Source organism: Equus quagga, chromosome 18, assembly GCF_021613505.1.
Source record: "Equus quagga isolate Etosha38 chromosome 18, UCLA_HA_Equagga_1.0, whole genome shotgun sequence".
In the NCBI taxonomy this organism is placed as follows: domain Eukaryota; kingdom Metazoa; phylum Chordata; class Mammalia; order Perissodactyla; family Equidae; genus Equus; species Equus quagga.
Window position 1 is genome coordinate 31498862 of NC_060284.1, and position 21002 is coordinate 31519863.

The 21002-nt window shown below is 34.5% G+C and overlaps 1 protein-coding gene across 1 annotated transcript in view; it reads right to left on the reverse strand.

Annotated features, from left to right (window-relative positions):
- DPYD (dihydropyrimidine dehydrogenase) overlaps window positions 1-21002 on the reverse strand; it is a 764091-nt gene that overhangs the window by 514317 nt on the left and 228772 nt on the right. The window contains exon 8 of the mRNA XM_046645669.1: window positions 17337-17424. Within this exon, the coding sequence (XP_046501625.1) occupies window positions 17337-17424 (88 nt within the window). The remainder of the gene's footprint in view (window positions 1-17336; window positions 17425-21002) is intronic.

Genomic DNA, 21002 nt, shown 5'->3' on the forward strand with positions numbered 1-21002 from the left:
CTCTTACTTGAATTCTTGCAACAGCCACAATGTAAAATCTCCCGGTATTTGGTCTTGCCCTTGCCCAATCCATTTCCATAGGGCCATCAAATCAATCTTTCTGATCTCTTACCTCTCATGTCAAAATCCTTCATCTTCCACAGTAAAAAGAAAACACACTCACTAACTAAACTAAACTCATGTATATACCACATAACATCTGCAGACCCTGTTACATCTTTTTGGACCTATTTTTCAGCATACATTCCTGGTAGTGAAAGCTCCAGCAACAATATGGAGCTGTCACATATGATATTCCCTATATCTGGGTGTCCTCCTCATCTTCCACTCCCAACATGTCCCCTGATTTGTCTTTTTCCTACAGAAGCTGATAGTCTAGGATGAATAAATAGAAGTGCATATAAGTAAGTGAATAAAATGCTTGGGCACTGTGCCACTGTGCTACATATTGTAGGAAAGAAAAACAATTACCTGGGCAACGATCAGGAAATGGTTGTATGTCTATCTCCCATCAAAACTGTAAATTTTTGATAGCAAGGACATAGTAATCACCCATCAGGAACTTGATATTTACTGAATGAATGAGTGAATGAAGTAATATAAGCAATAATGGGAGTGAAAACCTTAGCATTAAAAAATTATGAGAATGAAGGTCATTTATTGTACTTAATACTCTAAGCACATGTCTGTTGATATTTTGTCAGTGATGCCAGAGTTGGATTCTAAGAATAACTTACAAATATTAAATTTTTCAAATGCTTTTTAAGGTTGTATGGGCGCAATTAAGTAAAAAATAGAGCTGTGTGCGTTAAACTATTCAAAACCAATTTTTTAATATGATGTTGAGTCAAAACTTTTTTAATCTCTGCCTTAGTTTGTTTCTTGTTCTTAGAGGTCTTGGTACTTAGAAAACTTTTAAAACCTCTAAGTGAGATTTGCTTCTCCTACGCTGCTTTCTGATTCTCCTGCTATAGAAAAAAGAGCCACAAAATAAAAATAACTTTAAGATTATGTTGCCTTCACAAATTTTACTCTCTCCTTACTCTCTTCTCCTCATCTTCTATTTCTCGGAAAGATGAGGGTAAGTTGCAAAAGGCTGGAAAGTGAGAATTAAAATGAAAGAAACAAACAACCCCCCCAACTCCAAGAACCAAGAAGGATGATTTCCTAACATATATATGTATGCATATGTACAATATGTGTACATCCACACACACAGACACACACAGAGGTAGAAGAAAAAAGAACACATTTAAATACAATGGGAAAACAGTTGTAGAGAAACATAAGATTGCTTTAGGGCCAAAATGTTACAATTTGTACCACTCTCATAGGAAATCTCACTGTTGGACCAATCATTAGAGGCATATTCAGTATTCTCTAGTCCCCATGTGATTCCATATCATAGCCCAGAATTTTCCCATCAGAAATTCTGGTCAATAGCTACCAAAAATGCATTAAAAGTGGAAAAAAAGACAGACACATAACAATGATTCAATTTTCCCTAGAGGCCCCATTAATCAAACATTTCTATAGTCAGTAGCAGAGGAAAAACATACATATACATAGAACTCCAATAGTTTATTTATTTGACTGTGGTAGAGTGGTATTCTTTAGAAAATAACTTTAGTCTATATACTTAAAATGTTCTTATATTAGTAATTAATATAAAAACTAATTACACCTTCCAAAAATGACAATAGTATTTTTCATTATTAACCTTGGTTAGCATTCTAGTTTTAATTTTCACTTTTTTAGTTTTTGGATTTTTCTAAGTAGCATAAAGGCTAACTTGAATCCAGTTTAAGTCAAGTTTTAAAAGGAACAAAAATTAATCAGTCCTGAATTCAACATATTTTATAGTAGGTCAAACAGATACTGATCTAAACCTGTTTTGCTCCACCCCATGGTACAGAAGAACGCATTTCTACCTGATCTCATTATCATTAAAATTAAGAAAAAATCATGAATTCTACTTACTATCTACAATTCTTTTTCTTATTCATTATCTAGTTGAATGAATCTCTAATTCATTTATCAGTAATACTTTTTCTATAAAGTCTTTAATAAACTTTGCTACATAATAAACATCTTGTCTTTTGTACTGAGATGATGGATACACTTGCATAAAAATTTAAGGATATGCACCAAAATAATGTCCAATTTACTTCCCTGAGCACTAGAAATAAGAGGAACTATAGTCTGAACAGCTCTTTGCTACTTCTTGGATGAATCAATAGGTGCTAATTGTTAGAATTTATAATAAAGAGAGAGAGAACAATAAAGTAGAAAGGAAAGTTACAAAGATTTTAGAGATCAAGTCCTGGCCTAGAAGCAAAGAAAATTTTTATTGTATGTCTATGCTTCCTTTTTCCTTAACTTATCAAAAATTGATGAGAAAACATAAAACTAAACATTAATCACAATTTCTAAGATTACACCTTTAGAGCCATCAATCACTTCATAGAAAACTGATTAATTTCTGTTTTCACTTAATTCCTTCTGTGATTTTAATTTGTGGATGTGTTTTTGTTTTTTCTTTGATTGTGAAATCAAGTACGTACTTATTTACTGAAGATTATTTTAAAAGGGTAAAACATTACACCTGGGAAATAAACAAAAATAGCAGGTTTACCTATGTTAGTAATGTTTTTAAAAATCAATATAGGAATGGCATTAGGAAGAAAAATATTTTTGGATACACCTTCCAGTAAGCTGTTTGCTAAAACAGTAATTAAGAAGTGAGGAAGCCAGGTGCTTTAGTGAAACTAAAATATTGAGGACCCACCTAAAACTATTTATTTCAAAGTGCCAGTACAAAATAACCAATGACAGATATACCCTCTGCTTCAAAGACAGGTCCTTTATTGGTGTTCTTAAAAGTATTCAGCAAATAGCTCTATACTCTCAAAACAAGTTAGGTCATATTAGACAAAAAAGTTAACTTGATTTATATTGCACGTGGACTTCCACTAAGAGGTTTCTCGTCTCAAAATTATAAGAAAATATAGGCATAGAAATTAATGTTCTTTAGTAATTCCTTGGTCCAAGTCAGCTGGTCAAATGCGGCCCCCCACCTGCAGTACAGTTTTACTGACACACAGCCATGCTCCCTTGTTTACATATAGTCTATTCTACAGCTGCTTTTGCGCTACCAAGACAGAAAATTGAGTAGTGCAACATATGACCCACAAAACCTGAAATATTTACTGTTTACAGAAAAATTTTGGCAACTCCTCATTTAACTCGTTTTTTATTAGTTAGAAGCTCAAATAGAAGATATTTAAGTTCTGTCTTTTAATATTCCTCTCTACAATTTGCACCTTCTAAACTGACCTTGCAAAACTTGGCCTTCTCTCCTCAACTTTTTGGCATATACTCTAATTAAAGCCCTCATCACAAAAAATAAATGTAATTTCATTTTTACTGAGAGAGGTTCTTATTTACTAACCCATCCTGTTGATTAATTCTGCACTTACATTTTTAACATTTATTATCTCTATATTACTCACCGCAAGTTTCTGTTGGTAATAGGCATTACGCAAATGAAAGTATTAAAAATCACTATATATGACCTCATATCCATTAGGATAGCTGTTATCAAAAAAAAAAAAAAAAACCAAACAGAAAAATAACAAGTGTTGGCAAGGATGTGGAGAAATTGGAGCCCTTGCACACTGTTGGTGAGCAAGTAAAATGTTGTAGCCGCTAAGGAAAACAGTATGGCAGTTTCTCAAAAACTTAAAAATAGAATTACTATGTGATGTAGAAATTCCACTTTTGGGCATATACCAAAAAGAACTAAAAGAGGGGATTTGAAGAGATATTTATACACTCATGTTCATAGCAGCATTATTCACAATAGCCAAGAAGTGCGAAGTAACTCAAGTGTCCACTGATGGATGAAAGGATAAACAAAATATGGTATATAGATAAAATGGAATATTATTTGGCTTTAAAAATAAAGGAAATTCTGACCCATGCTACAACATAGATAAACCTTGAGGACACTATGCTAAATGAAATAAGCCAGGACAACTGAACAAATACCGTATGATTCCACTTATCTGAGTACCTAAAGTGGTAGAATTCAGAGACAGATAGTAGAAAGGTGGTTGCCAGCAGCTGCGGGGGAGAGGAGAATAGGGAGTTGATGTTAAGCGGGTACAGAATTTCAGTTCTGCAAGATGAAAAGACTTCTGCGGATGAATGGGGGTGATGGTAGCACAACAATGTGAATGTACTGAATTCCACTGAACTGTATACTTGGAAAATGGTTAAGGGAGCAAATTTTATGTTACGAGCATTTTACCACAATTTTAGAAAATGAATTTTAAAAAGGACAGTTATAAATTTTTAAAATATCATTATTTATGAACAACGCCAACTTAGAATATTGGTTAAAAGTAGGGCTTTGGTTTCAGATGGACATCTGTTCAACTCCAAGTTCTAGTACTGAGAAAATTACTTAACATTCCCTAGACAGAAGTTATTTATGTGTGAAATGGAGGTATCAATAATATGAATCCAAAATTACTTCATGAGAATTAAAATATGTTATGCAAAGAACTCAGTCACCACTCCAAGAAATTTAGCTACTATATTTATTATATTCATATACAAGATTCTTATTTACTAATTATATTAAAGTAGCTTTACTGGTTTTCTAAATAAACCGTAACCTTTTAAACTTATTTTGAAATCTATAATTCTTATTAGCGCACTGCTAAGCATATAGTAGAAGTTTAATAATATACTTTAAAATGTAATCAGGTAATGGTAAGATTAAAGGAATAAGAATGGTGGAAAAGCATCTGACTATGATATGGTCTTTGTAAAATACAAAAGAAAGGCTATTTTCTCCCAGTAAAAAGGAAACCACCATAGAGATATTAAACAGCAGTCAATTTTAAAACACATTATTCTAGCACTGATAAATTTAGCAGTAAAATAGAGATATTAAGGCTCAAAAACAAAACTATCATGTACATAAACAAGAAAGAGTAGACATACAAAATAAAAATTTAAAGATCTAAGGAAGCAATTTTCCAACTTAATATGACTTTCTTCTGCTAAACTGGATGTGTTCACATAATGTTTGACTGATTAACCCAAACATCAATATCTTCTTCTCCAAATTTAACTTATGAATTAAGAGTTGGATGCACAATTTATCTCAGTAACACAAGCAAAGTGAACATCTGCTAACTTTCCACGATGTAAGTTTGTATTTGGGGGGGTGGGTGTGAACAGTTCCTCTGACATGTGATGTGCTTTCCATCTGCACACCAGGTGGCACTGCATGGGTGATCAGAAGACGATAACACACGTCAAGATTTCTTACATATTTGGAGATAAGAAAGTAAATAAATCAAAATTTTGTTTAAAATTTTTTTTCTTAAATGTCCACAGTAAATAGACTTAACGATGTACTTTAAAGGGTTATGCTATTTGAGTCAATAGTACCAATTAATCATTACTGCAGTATTATTTTCCTCATATATTAATTCCTTATATAACTTAAATAATATCACCAAATAATATAGGTTTAAGAAATTGAGAAAGAATAACATAAGCAAACTAGGTTCTTCCCAACTGACTTCTATTTATTCATTGAAATTGGTGTCATACAATAGAGCCTTGGGGGATTTAAAACAACGCGATTTTGCTGGACACCCTTTTAAACAATTCAAAGGCAGGGTCTGGAGAAACACTGATTTTATATAAATTTCAATTGAACTGCTTCTAAAATAGATTTATTACTTAAAATATAATGTCTTCACGGAGTCTTCTCTTAAAAGCGATGGTCTTGCTTTAGACCACAGTGCTTTTAAGCATTTAATGTCAAAGAAAGTGTTTAAATATCAATGAAAAAGAACAGCAGTCCATTTGATCCAATGCTGCTAGCCAAAGAGGGTACAGCCTACCCTGTATAAATAGGAAATAATTAGCCTGCAAAGTTTCTCATTCCTATTCTTTGGAAAGATTATTTCTAGAAAGAAATCTAAAGCATATGTAGAAATACTCCTAGATTCCTCTAACTTGCATCAACCTCTGCCATTTCCACACCATTTCTCATGCCTCTCATTAATTCCTTTTTCCTTGTGTGAAATGGGCTCTCTTATTTTACCAACTTTTACAGAGTGATTTGCAAAAGGGCAAGATAAGCAGAACTGGGTGGTTTGTAGTGTGAATAAAGCTACCTAGTAGGATGCCTCTTAGCTCTAACTGGAAATCATTGAAGTATTGTACATATGTATTCAATGTAGTCTTGAATTCCAGATTCAATATCACTGAATTGGGGGGTTGGATGGAGAGATTATGCACTGTGGTGTTCTTTAATTCTTTTATGACAACATCTGCTACTTCTGTGACTTCTAGCGTTGTTAATTATTCTAAAGTTTATCCTTCAACATCAACATTCTACCTCCAGAGAACAACTCAGAACTACAGGATGCTTACTACATTTAAAAACACCTATCATGATGCTCCTAGTCTATGTTCAGTAATATTCCCTTCCAAGTTCAAAGATAATTTTCACCCATTAAAAAAATGTAACCAGCAGCCTTAAGCAACAGTTGAAAGAAAACATTTTGGTTAGTCTCATAATTTTCCAATTCTCTTTTCAACTACGTTTTAAGAGTTGATTAAGCCATTGGAAACTACTGAAAAAAAATAATCCTTGAACAATGAAAAGGATGAAAAACAGGGTTTTTTTTCATTCTTTAATTTAATAAACTACTGTAAGTAAAATATGTTTTAATTCCAGGAAATATATACACAAATATAACAAAAATTCCTCCATGTCTCTATCCAAAGAAATCTCAAGAAGATACATGTTCAACATTTAAAAATATAATTTATACTTCTATGAAAAGAAATTTATTACAAAGATAATTGGCTATAGGATATTTCTAAATAACTCTCTTGCTGAACAAATTACTTCTTTTTTGACTGTAATATGAAAGAAATAGATGTATTTTAATTAATCAATTCAATAGATAATTATTGAGCATCTAGAATATCCTAGGAATTCTGCCAGCAAAAAAAGCCACTTTAGAAAAAAAATCCCTTAAGTTCAGTGCATTCCACTTTGGCGGCGCAGGTTCAGTTCCTAGGCATGGACCTACACCATTTGTCAGTGGCCATACTGTGGTGGTGACCCACATACAAAATAGAGAAAGACTGGCACAGATGTTAGCTCGGGCCAAATCTTCCTCATGGGGAAAAAAAAAATTCTTATATTATATTACCATCCTCATCATAAAATGCTTATTAAATACTCTCAAATAAATAACATTACCCTTATCAAAAATGCTCAAAGAAAATACCTAATATTTGACACAGCAGTGTAATACTTGATGTAATGATAAGGCATAAATGTAAGAATGAGATTATAGCATTTAGAATTTGAAATTCATTATCTTTAAGTGGGTAACCAAAACTATAAATAGGTCTTTGCATTTTGCCAAAAAAAAGATATAAGAGGATGCTTGGAAAGATAATTTAGAAAAGGCTAAACCATCAAGGACAGTTTCAAACTTCTCAAGAAATTATACTGTTTCTCATTTTTTCCTTTGTTTCTCTTTTCTTTTTATTCTTCCAATTATTTTACTTCAAAAATTTCTATCAATCTTATACTGTGTGTCAAGAAATGTGCTAAAATTGTAGAATATAAAGATTTTTAAAAATGATCTCATAGATTTTTAACATAGTGTGTTTGTGAGTGGGGCAGGAGAGTGGATATATGCACTCAACAAAAATCATAAAAGGAAAACTATATTCAGTACTATGAATGATATATAAAACATTTTGCTATGTATGAACACAGAATAAACATTTATCTCAGGAGGATGAGTATGAGAGTCTTATATAAGAAGTGGCATTTGAGATGAATATTCTAAGTATTGACTTTACTATATAAAGCCAGACTGAAAAATTTTCTCAATAAAGGAAAGAGTATAGGCCAAATATAACGGTAGGAGTTCAGGTTATTTTAAGGAATGGCTGGAGATCTGGTGGTGGGAGCAATCTGTAAAGTGGTAGATAGATTTAAGGCTAAAGGGTTAGATTTGAATAGCTACTGTAGCCTGTTGAAAGTCATACTAAGAAATTTTGACTTATTCTGAATGCAGTGGCAGCCACTAAAAATATCTGAGACATTTACAGCTTGTTTTTAAGAAGTATTTCCTCACGTGGCGAGTTCTTCATATCAGAGTATCATATTACTAAGAGTGAGCGATTTGGGGCAACAAAGATAATCAGCATAGGGACCAGGATTACTCTTATTAACATGATTAGCATTGTCTCCTAATATAATCAAACTATTAAGGAATCAGGGCTAGCTTGGCGAACCCGGAATCAGAATAAAGAGATTTAGAAGTCTTTAAAATGAACTTACCTGTGTGTCTTTATGATATGGCCTCAAAGAACTCCAGGTCCATTGATTCAGGTGCCTTTAAAGACACACCACCAACATTTCCTCAGATTCTTTTTTTTCCTTTCTATGCTTGTAAAGGTGACCAGTCCCTATTACCTGCTTCTGCAGATTAAGATGTACTTTCTACAGATATGTTAATATGATCAAAGAATAATTGCTCTACATCTATTTTATCTCCTTCTGGGGGCTTTGCTTGAACTCATTAAGCGATGATTTAATGAACTCTCAGCTGGAATTCTAATTCCCTCATTTCTGAATTCTTAGGAGCCACCTCACAATTATATCCGAGTATGTACAAGTGACACTAGACTAGACAACATTACGAACAAAAAAAAAGAGAATTTGCAAAGTATTCACGCCCCCTTTTTTGTTTTTTTTTTTAACTGTCAGGTTTATTATCTTAAAATAATCTATTCAGATTTGTGCATATTCCCTACCCAGATTCATTTTTTATCTGTGGACAGAAGTAAAGAGGACAGTCTAAAAAACATATTGCACTTTCTTCTAAATAAACAAAGTATACATGATTGGGTACAATTTAGAAACTCCTGATTAAGAAGCTAATTAAGAATAACTTCTACAGAGAAAAACTTTGACTCTAAGAAGGCACAAGAGATTTAACTAAAGGCCACAATGTAGCAAATTTAATACCACAACCTCTCAATGGATTTCCTTAATTGTAATTATCTCTTCTTCACCTGTTATAATATTTGGGAATCATCACATTTGAAAAATATTCTTTTCTAATGGTAACTGAAAAAAACAATTAGTGGCAATAATGAGAAAAATGAGGCTAAATATACAGACTAATTCTAGTAGTGTATGAGATCCCATGTACAATACCCTTAAGTTGGACAACTCAATATAGGCAGGTGTCATCAGCTAACTTGGCTTTCAGTTATTATGTCTGTAACAGCTTTCTAGGTTGAAATATGGATGTTTGCATTTGTTACATTCTTCCTACTTTCTGTATAAAATTCACTTTCCATGTTATGGTTGCAATTTACTAGTTTTCTTTAACTTAATCTTAATTTTCTTAACTGTATAATAGAGCTAATAATATCTACCTCAAGGGCCATTTTAGGAGTTAATGACATAAATTCCATTAAAAATAGAGAAAAATAAAGAAATGAGGATGAAATATTTTAGCTATCACTGCTACTACTACCAACATCACCACCATTAATATCGTGACTCCTACTTCTCTATTTCATTTATAGTGTAATACCAACTTTATAATAATGTAATATCTATTTCCCCTTGGGTTTGGTCAGAGTTATAATACCCCCCACATTGCCAATACATTTTAATATCCTATCAATTTACTTTGGCAAACAGTCAAAACAGCTGCATTAAAAATCAATAATTAAAAAATACTTATAGTTCTTACTATGTGCCAGGCACTTTGCTAGACACTGAAGATCTATGAGAAAGGCAGACAGAATCTTCAGTCTGCAAGAGTTTATGTTCTAGTGGTGGAAACAAACGTGTAACCAGACCATAATAATACAGGGAAATAAGCACTACAATAAAGGACAAAGTGCCGTCTGGACTTCCAGAAAGGGAACAGGAACTTAACTGTGGAGGATTGGGGGTGAGGAAGCAGCTTCATTTAACAAGGTTAAAGAGTGAAGGTAAAGAGCGGATCATTACGAGTAAAGAGAACATTCTTGAAGTAGAAAAAAGTACAGGTAAGCTAAGAACTCAGCTATGAAAATAGTGACAGTTCCAGGTCCAGGCAACACTATGTCAAAAAACTGAGATTAAAAATTCAGATGAGGTAAAACTAAAAACAGTTCAAATGGCTGAAACACACAATTTACTGGGTAAAGTGACTGGAGACATAAGCTGTTGACCAAATCATGAAGAGTCTTGAAAGTCTTATTTTAAAGTGTTCTTCCCCTGTCCCAGAGGAAATAGGGAGTTATGGGGGCAGGGGGGGAGGTTAATGAGGTAATGACATGATGGATCTAATTTTAGAAAGATCACTACTGCATTTCTGTTGTGTGGATAACGGTGGCCATGGTGACCAGTTAGGAGGCTACAGCAGTGGTCCAGTAGCATTAAGGGAGGAGAATGGTTATAGTGAGAGGTGAATTCAAGAGAAATCTTTGGGGTAGACACAAGAAGAACATCTAATGGTAAGACAGTGACTGTTTATAATATCTTCCTGCAGTAATAATGAATTTTACAGTTGTTGCCCTTGTAATACTTTCTCCCTTCCAAGTAGTAAAAACAAAAATTCAGAAATTAAAAAAAAAACCTGTTAGAAGAATACATAGAGTATTCCCATTTATCTGAGGGTGCCTTAGTGGATACTCTTTTCCTTACACGCTTGTTTAACCTTTTCACCAGTGCCATGTTTTGTGAGACTGTAAGAGATAAACTACTGGAAAATGGGCAATTGGAAAAGGGAAAGGAAATGGGCTCCTTTGAAGCAAAGCCTAACAATCCAACCCTTCACCCATCTAGAACAGTGATTCTTAAACTTCGCTGTAGAATAATCACCCAAAGAATTAAAAAAAAAAAATACGTAAGAATTATCCAATACTTTGAAAAAGCCTTGTACAGTGGATGTTCCAACTCTATTTCTGAACACTGACACTAACACCATGCAGTGCTTTTATTTCAAATACCAAAATTTTAGTCTTTTGAAAAATCCCAATTATCTCAAAGACAATGCAATCTAGTTTGAATAAGATACAGAGCTTTATCTCACATATCTTTATTTCACTTAGAAGAAACTAAACTTCTCCTGGGGAGAGAGACATAACTCTTTAAGTCTCACAGTGATGTGTATACAATGAGATAATTTCCTTAATGGACACTGTTAGCATTAGTTATGGAAAAACCCAAAAGTGAGCAACTTTTCACTAGCAATATTACCCACAATATTAAAAATCAGGAAATATTAGTCCTTAATATATATTTAATTTTTAAAATGTCATTTTTTTCTTTTAAACAAATTACTCATAGAATGAGACAGTGGTTATAAATACAGAAGATCTATAATATGGTATTCCCAACCACAGACAGAGAAAATACTCCATCTTCATTGTGACCTATGCAACCAACATGCAAGTGCTACGTTCTAAGAATGTCTTCTTTACTATTAAGGGTTTTACTGGCCTCTCTAAATAATGAATTCAGGTGTCAAATACCAGTGATAGTGTACATCTATGCCAGTGACCTTTATTTGTGTCTTCTCTCTATATCTACCATCCATCCTCTTTCTCTATAGTAATGGAAGTTTAATGGTGCATATGTCCACCCAGCTAAAGGCTATATTTCCCAGCATCCTTGGCTGCTTAGAATGCTTATGTCACCAGGTTGTAGACATTGAGATAAAAGCAGAAGACATATGTGCAACTTCTCGGTCATAAACTTAAAAGGAAAAGAACTCCCATTCCTCTTTCCCATTTGTGTTAGCAGAAATGCGGACAAAGTAGTCACCTGTGAACCAAGGATGAAAGTCAGGTGTTGAGGATGGTTCATACTGTTAGACAAGAGAGAGCTAACCATATATCTTGTTTAAGCCTCTAATTTTTCTTAAAGTAACCAAACCTATATCCTAAATAATATAGAATTCTTATTCCAAAATTTACTCCTCTAAACTAAGTTGGAAAAGGTAGACAAATTTGGAAAAGGTAGACAAATTAAGTGAGTGAAGTTTAATTACAATATAGAAGCACAGTTAATAAATAAAAACATGTAAGGATGTGAGGCTGTCCAAGTAACAGGCAGTTATATGGTAATAGAAAGGTCATAAATTCCCAACTCGGAAATCAGGAGTGTCAAATAAACATTTCCTGAAGGATAAGGCTACCTGTCTTCTACAGACAGAGGTGCCTTCTTTTTTGACAAGATGAAATTCTCTTGTATATATTTCATACAAAATACTGAAATAGAACATAACTGCATTCTACACATCACTACACCAAAATGTCAAAAGATTCACTTCTCAGCGTGAAAATGCACAGCAAAATAAATACAAAAGGACTCCACATTTTAAACACTGTATTCACACCCTGGTGCAGAGTCAAATGGAGTATTGTGAATGGATGTAATATCATCAAATAACATATGTAAGGGAACTTAATGGAATAAAAGAACAGAACAAAACCGAAACATTACTGATTCTTGCAGATGGAAAATATCTCTGTGGCTGAAACCACTCAGATTGATAAACCATTTAATTGTTCCAAATTTTTGTTATAATTTGAGTCTTATGCAGTCAATTTGGAGATATTTCAATATACTGGTTACTTATTTGGCCCATATCTCTTCATTGCAGAGATTCTTTGCAGACAAAGTTCATAGAGATACATGAAACTGCATTAGAATGTATTACTCCATCAATGGAAAATATCTTTTTTTTTTTTTTTTGAGGAAGATTAGCCCTGAGCTAACATCTGCTGCCAATCCTCCTCTTTTCTTCTCAGGAAGCCTGGCCCTGAGCTAACATCCCTGCCCATCTTCCTCTACTTTATATGTGGAACGCCTGCAACAGCATGGCTTGCCAAGCGGTGTGTAGGTCCAACCCGGGATCCGAACCGGTGAACCCCAGGGGGCCGAAGCAGAACTTGAGAACTTAACTGCTGCACTACCATGCTAGCCCCAAAAATATGTCTTTTATGTATGACTGCTGTAGGAAACCATAACAGTGAATTTCAAATAGCTATTTGAAAACATCACTAATATTTCAGATCTATTACCTGACTAAAGTTCCCACTTATTTTTGACCAACCATTTTTGAACAAATATTTGTTGAGAGTAACAGCAACGTACTGATCCAACATTGATGGTATTCATAGAATATACTTGATAGATACTTGCCTTATTTCTTCATGTTAAATTCTCAATACAAATGTAACATGGAAAAGTAGAACCAAAGTCAGCTATGTTGTCTCTAAAAATGGAACCTAGGGAAAATATACCTTTTCTCCTTCCTATTATTGATCTACACATGATTACTGTACTTAAATAAAGGTAATATAGAAAGCAATACTGATGACAATGGCACTCAAGTTTCTGAAAGGAGCTTCAATACAGATATTTAGGAGCTAGAAGACAGTGCAGATTTATTTTCCTCTTCATAATTTTTTATTGAAACAAAAAGAGTGACAGACCAGGACCAGATGGCTTCCCTGGTGAATTCTACCAAACATTCAAAGAAGATTTAATACCTATCCTTCTCAGAATCTTCCAAAAAATTGAAGAGGAGGGGAGGCTTCCTAACTCATTCTATGAAGCCAACATTATCCTGATACCAAAACCAGACAAGGACAACGCTAAAAAAGAAAATTACAGGCCAATATCACTGATGAACATCGATGCAAAAATCCTCAACAAAATACCAGCAAATTGAATACAACAATACATTAAAAAGATCATACATCATGATCAAGTGGGTTTCATTCCAGGGATGCAGGGATGGCTCAACATCCACAAATCTATCAACGTGATACACCACATTAACAAGATGAAGAATAAAAATCACATGATCATCTCAATAGATGCAGAGAAAGCATTTGACAACCATACAGCATCCATTTATAATAAAAACTCTAGATAAAATGGGTATAGAAGGAAAATACCTCAACATAATAAAGGCCATATATGACAAACCCACAGCAAATATCATTCTCAATGAAGAAAAACTGAAAGCTATCCCTCTAAGAACTGGAACCAGACAAGGAGGCCCACTGTCACCAATCTTATTTAACATAGTATTGGAAGTCCTAGCCAGAGCAATCAGGCATGAAAAAGAAAGAAAATGGATCCATATTGGAAAGGAAGAAGTGAAACTGTCACTCTTTACAGACGACATGATTTTACATGTAGAAAACCCTAAAGAATCCACTAAAAAACTTTTAGAAATAATAAAGGAATACAGTCAAATCACAGGATACAAAATCAACATGCAAAAATCGGTTGCATTTCTATACACTAACAACAAAGTCATAGAAAGAGAAATTAAGAATACAATCCCATTTACAATTGCAACAAAAAGAATAAAATACCTAGGAATAAACTTAACCAAAGAGATGAAAGATCTGTACACCAAAAACTATAAAACAATGTTGAAAGAAATTGAAGAAGACACAAATAAATGGCAAAATATTCCATGCTCTTGGATTGGAAGAATTAACATAGTTAAAATGTCCGTAGTTCCTAAAGCAATCTATAGATTCAACACAATCCCTATCAAAGTTCCAACAACATTTTTCACAGAAATAGAGTAAAGAATTCTAAAATTTGTATGGAACAACAAAAGACCCCAAATAGCCAAAGGATTCCTGAGAAAAAAGAACAAAGCTGGAGGTATCACACTCCCTGATTTCAAAATATACTACAAAACCCTAGTAACCAAAACAGCATGGTACTGGCACAAAAACAGACACACAGATCAATGGAACAGAATCGAGAGCCCAGAAACAAACCCACACATTTATGGACAGCTAATATTCAACAAGGGGGCCAAGAGCATACGATGGAGAAAGGAGAGTCTCTTCAATAAATGGCGTTGGGGAAACTGGACAGCAACATGCAAAAGAATGAAAGTAGACCATTCCCTTACACCCGTGCACAAAAATCAACTCAAAATGGATTAAAGACTTGAATGTAAGACCCGAAACCATGAAAATACTAGAAGAAAACATAGGCAGTACACTCTTTGACATTGGCCTTAGCAGCATATTTTCACGTACTATGTCTGACTGGGCAAGGGAAACAAAAGAAAAAATGAACAAATGAGACTACATCAAACTAAAAAGCTCCTGCACAGCAAAAGAAACCATCAATAAAACGAAAAGACAACCTAACAATTGGGAGAAGATATTTGCAAATCATCTATCAGATAAAGGGTTAATATCCAAAATATACAAAGAACTCATACATCTCAACAACCAAAAAAACCAACAACCCAATTAAAAAATGGGCAAAAGATCTGAACAGAGATTTCTCCAAAGAGGATATATGGATGGCCAACAGGCATATGAAAAGATGCTCAACATCATTGGCTATCAGGGAAAGGCAAATCAAAACTGCAATGAGACATCACCTCACTCGGGTCAGAATGGCTTTAATTAGCAAGACAGGAAACAACAAGTGTTGGAGAGGATGTGGAGAGAAGGGAATGCTTGTACACTGCTGGTGGGAGTGCAAACTAGTGCAACCACTATGGAAAGCAGTATGGAGTATCCTCAGAAAATTATGGATAGACCTACCATATGATCCAGCTATTCCACTGCTGGGGATTTATCCAAAGAACCTGAAAACACAAAGGCATAAGGATACATGCACCCCTATGTTCATTGCAGCATTACTCACAATAGCCAAAACTTGGAAGCAACCTAGGTGCCATCAAGGGACGAATGGATAAAGAAGATGTGATATATATACATAATGGAATAGTACTCAGCCATAAGAAATGATGAAATAAGGCCATTTGTGACAACATAGATGGACCTTGAGGGTATTATGCTAAGTGAAACAAGCCAGAGGGAGAAGGTCAAATACTGTAGGATCTCACTCATAAGTAGAAGATAAAAACAACGACAACAAACACATAGAAACAGAGATTGGGTTGGTGGTTACCATAGGGGAAGGGGAGAGGGCGGAGGGCAAAAGGGGTGATTAGGCTCACATGTGAGGGGATGGACTATAATTAGTTTTTGGGTGGTGAACATGATGTAATCTACACAGAATTCAAAATATATTACGATGTACATCTGAAAACTACATAATGTTATAATCCAATGTTACTCCAATAAAATAAATACATAAAAAAAAGAAAAAATGAGAAAAAACTATAAGCAGAAGTAAAACTATTAAATTATCTCCAACAAATTCCCTGTACGAGAGAAATTTTCACAAACAGAAATAATCTACGACTATTCTGTGAAAAATAAAATCTCAGAAGTTTATTCTTGAAAAAAAAAGGAACAAAAGAGATGGTCTTAGACTTGGTAGCAATTATCTAGTAAGAGAACCATGGCATCCTGATAAGACAAATTTAGTTGGCTATGAAGAATTCCTAATGATTTTACTCTAGCAATGCTACGCCTGAACAGATGTTATCCAGTGTGTGATCACTTGAAAGAGATGAAACAGTTTTCATCTCTGTGTAGGTTTATTACTTAGAGAAAAGAGTGTGAACTGGAGAAGAGACAAACTAAAAGATGTGGCGAAAGACTTATTCAGCTTGTATGCCATAACTGTCCACAGTATGATCACATGAGAGAATGAATACACAGTTCATGAGATAAAAACTAAATTAAATCAACTGTTTCTTCTCTCGGGTCTCTCAGTAAATAATAGATAGAAGGAAAAAGTGTTAGAAAACTCAATCTCCACGGGATATTTAGGTAAAATGTGGAACCATAAGACACATTAATTGCCTCAGAAGCTATACATTGTCCATGTGATTTTAAAAACTATGATTAAACAACTTAAAATTCAGCCAAATATGAAAAGTCTTCAGGAAATTTTGAAAAAATAAATAGAACAAGAAAACGAGCCAATTCTGTCGTTTATCAGCAATTTAGCCAATCTGTTTCATGATAAAGAGAAAACTACAGCATATAGACATCTCTAAGCCCAATTTTGACCTTCCGTGGCATGACTTGAAAACATTTAGCTTCTTAGAGATGTTCACTGGTGATGATGGGACAGTGAGAGAACAGAAAGAGAGAATGTTTTGCTCAAGTCTACTCATAATGAGGTGAGGCAGCACAACTAGTTATAAAATAGAACATTTTCTTGGCTGCTCATTTCTGTCTGCTATTCCCTGAACAGACATAACTTCTAGCAAGAAAATGTCTCAAGGTAGTTATTCTTCTGGATATTGTCTGGAAATATCATAAAGAAAATTATTTAAAAGTAAGCTACTCACCTATCCCAATGAAAACAGCTTTGTACCCTTCTTCTTTCACAGTGCTAAGAGTCATTTCATTCACTGAAAGGCTTTTACCACAAATTATCTATAAGAAACAACATTTGAATAGTGATATTTTGGTATTTGATTAATTAAAACCTTAATCTTCAACATCAAAAAGAACAGAAACTCAGTATATGTATAAAATTTCCATATATATGTGGAAATACTTTTGTCTTTTAGTATACAGACTTACATATAGAAAAGAGTATATAAATAGAACACTAACATGTTTTACTTATGGGCGAAATGCACTTTTGCCTTTTAATGAAGCAGCAGAAAAAAAGCTACTGTATTTCAAACCAAGTCAGTAAACTTTCATAGCTTGACTAATACGTTCAAGGCACCATGCGGGGCACTTTCAACAGTAAAATGATAAATGAGACACATTTTTTGCCTCAATGTATAGTCAAAAATCTGTGCAAAAGAAAAACTGTGTGTGATCAGCATGCGTCTATGGGAATTCAAAGGACGGAGAGATGCATTCTGGCTAAAGTCATAATGATGAGAATACAGAGAGTGGGATTTCAATGGAGTCTCTTTAAAGAATGGATAGGATTTTGATAGGCGACATTGTCCAGGGAAGATGAATACAGTCAGGAAGCAGAGGGTAGTCACCTCTATTAAAAGTCACAATACTTCGCTCAGTACCCAGACATGAGCCAATTTTGAGATCTGGAATCTACTGACTGTAGAGGTGGCAGGGTCCCGAGGAAGAAGGACCCTGCAACATCGTGGCAAATAAATACTGTAACGATTCCCCTAGTCCTTCTCCAAAGGGAACTGTGGCCATTTACCCAGGTGACTGTACACTGAAGAAAGAGGAGTAATCATACATTTAAGGACATTGGCCACAGATTCTTCATTGTCATTAGTACCAGGAGAGGCAAGAGTGGAGACTGATGGGGATGAGGCAAAAAATGGAGCCTGGCTAAAACCTGCCTCACAGTGGGCCCACAGAGATCTCAGATTCAGTGAGTGCTTATTCCTCTGTCTTTACCTGCGTACTCAAAATGGTCATACTTGTCAGTTGAAGTAATCTCCACATTGGATCTCTGGTCTGTGAAGTAAGAGCTATAATAGCTATAATAATTGGGAAGGCCAGAAAATTTCTCAGACCCCAGTGGAGAGAGTAAAACACACACACTATCCTATCCTAGAAGTGGGTGGCATGGGGAGAGACGGTGATGGTCCGTGTTATATTTCTGTCTAATTCACCAGTCTGGCCCTTGCTGAGACCAGAGGATGCCAAGAGAATGACTATAAACCACTGCAGGCTTGACCAAAGAGTAGCCCTGATTGCAGTTTCTGTGACAGATGTGGTATTATTGATAGAGCAGATTCATAAGGCCACAGGTACATTGCATGTGACCATCGATTTGAGGAATGCAATTCCATCCTGCTTCTCAGAAAAAGGGATCAGGAACAGTTCACATTCATGAGGGAAAGATAAGAACATTCATTTACAGTTTTGCCTCAGGAATATGTCAACTCTCTTTTGGAGTAACACATGTAATCTGAAACAATCTGGTCACTCCCCAGAACATCACAGTGATCTACGACACTAAGAAAATCATGCAGATTGGACGGCATGAGCAGGAAGTGGTTAGTTTGCTGAAGACCTGGACAAAACACATGGACACCAGAGAGCAGATGAACCCTATGAAGATCAGGGACTAGCCACTTGAATGATGTCTGAATGTTCACCTGTCAGGTATGTGTCAGTATATCCTCTCTAAAGTTAAAGACTTTTGTGGCAATTTTGCTCTCGTTTACCACCATAAATAAAGGAAGCTTTTTTGGGTTCTGAAGACAACATGTTCCTAAAACCAAAAGTTTCTAAACTGAGTCAAAGAGGAAGAATAAATTTTATTCATGAAACAATAATTGCAACTAAGCTGCATAGAGTAATTAAGTGAAAGGCTCTCTTCTAAACACTGACTCATTTAATTCTTACAATCAGCCCTATGAAGTGGTATCAGCATCCTCATTTTACGAATGATGATACTAAGGGACAAAAGAGCTTAGACAACCTTTATCAAAGTCATATATGTAGTACGATTGCAGAGCCATCATGAGTAACATCTATGCCCTTACGTCTTTTGAGGTTACAAGAAGAATGAAAAGCAGAATTGGCACCATCCTCAAAGATGTATCATAGAACCTACTGAAAACATAGTGTTTCTGGAGTATAAAGTGAAAAGCAAAGAATGAAAGAGAAAGTAGGGGATGAAGATGACTGGGACTACATCAGGGAGGGCCATTTTTGTTTTCCTAAAATACTAATTCTATTTTTATTTTGGCAGATAGAGCAACTGTTTGAAATTTATAAGCCTGGGACAATCAAGGTGAGATTAATAATTAACATTCAGAACCCTGAAACATATCGAATATCATGGAATAAACTAGGACATTAAGTAAACATGTACTATTAAAAGTGTTTAATAATAAGTCTCTAATAATGAGTATTACTATTAGAATTAATTGAATTAGATGCTATCGAATGTATCTAATAGTAAGGCTTTAGAATTTTAATTTATTCTAACTTTTAAAGAATAGATCTTTTCTTTTTCTCTGGTCATAAAGATAGCAAGTTCTGTTTATTTATGAAATAAATAGCCTTAATACCAATATAAAATAAAAGTTAGACATAAAAGAAAACTATAGGTCTAAACATTCTAAATAAAATTTTAGCAAATAGAGTAAGATTGCAATTTCCAAAGCTGAAAAGTGCAATGACGTGCCAATGAGTTAATTAGTGGAAACGATCCTCAGAATACTTGACTTTAGGTTTAGTTTATCGACTGCCTCAGCAAAAAGATTCAAGAAAGACCTCCTATCCTTCCTGAGGTGGGGGATGTGCGTGTGTATGCACAACAGAAGTTTAGTTCAGCAGTGGTAGAATGTGATTTATCAAATGGGAACGAAGACATTCAAATCCTTCCACCCTAATAGAGGAAACATGTCTGAGTTTGTAACATACAGGAAAGATGCACAGACATTTTACATTTCCATAGTCTGATTCCACCCTAGTAGGCAATAGTGTGCAACTAGAGAAGGAAAAAAGTTGAATTATACCTTTGTGTATCGAAAACTGGAAAGAAAAATAGCTTGACTCTCGATGTTAATGTACCAGGACTGGGACCAGCAAGACTTTACTATACTATGGACAGACATTGTGGGTAAGATGGAGAATAATCTTCATTAGGGAGTAGCTCCATGGTGGAAATTCAAACAGGGCAACAACAACAATAATCAGTGGAGTAACAGGCACCAGGACTCTTCCCCATTTGTGCTGGGAAATCTAGTAAGATTTCCCTTTTCTAAAAGGGAATAAATAAATGTAAGTAAATTTATTTATAGATGTAATAGCTTTCCATCTTGATTTTCTTACACATGGGTTACAGCATATATTATACCTTCCTATAATGGTTTTAGTAATATATGACTTGATACTCAAACTTCTTAGCTATACTCAGAATAAAATTCACTCCACTTTAAGCTCAGTACAAGAGTTATTACTACTCCAGCATAAGGGCTGAATATAATAAGCCCTCACCCACGGTTCCATCCAATATCCACTTTGGGACTTGATGAATACTTCCTTTATATATCCATAACATG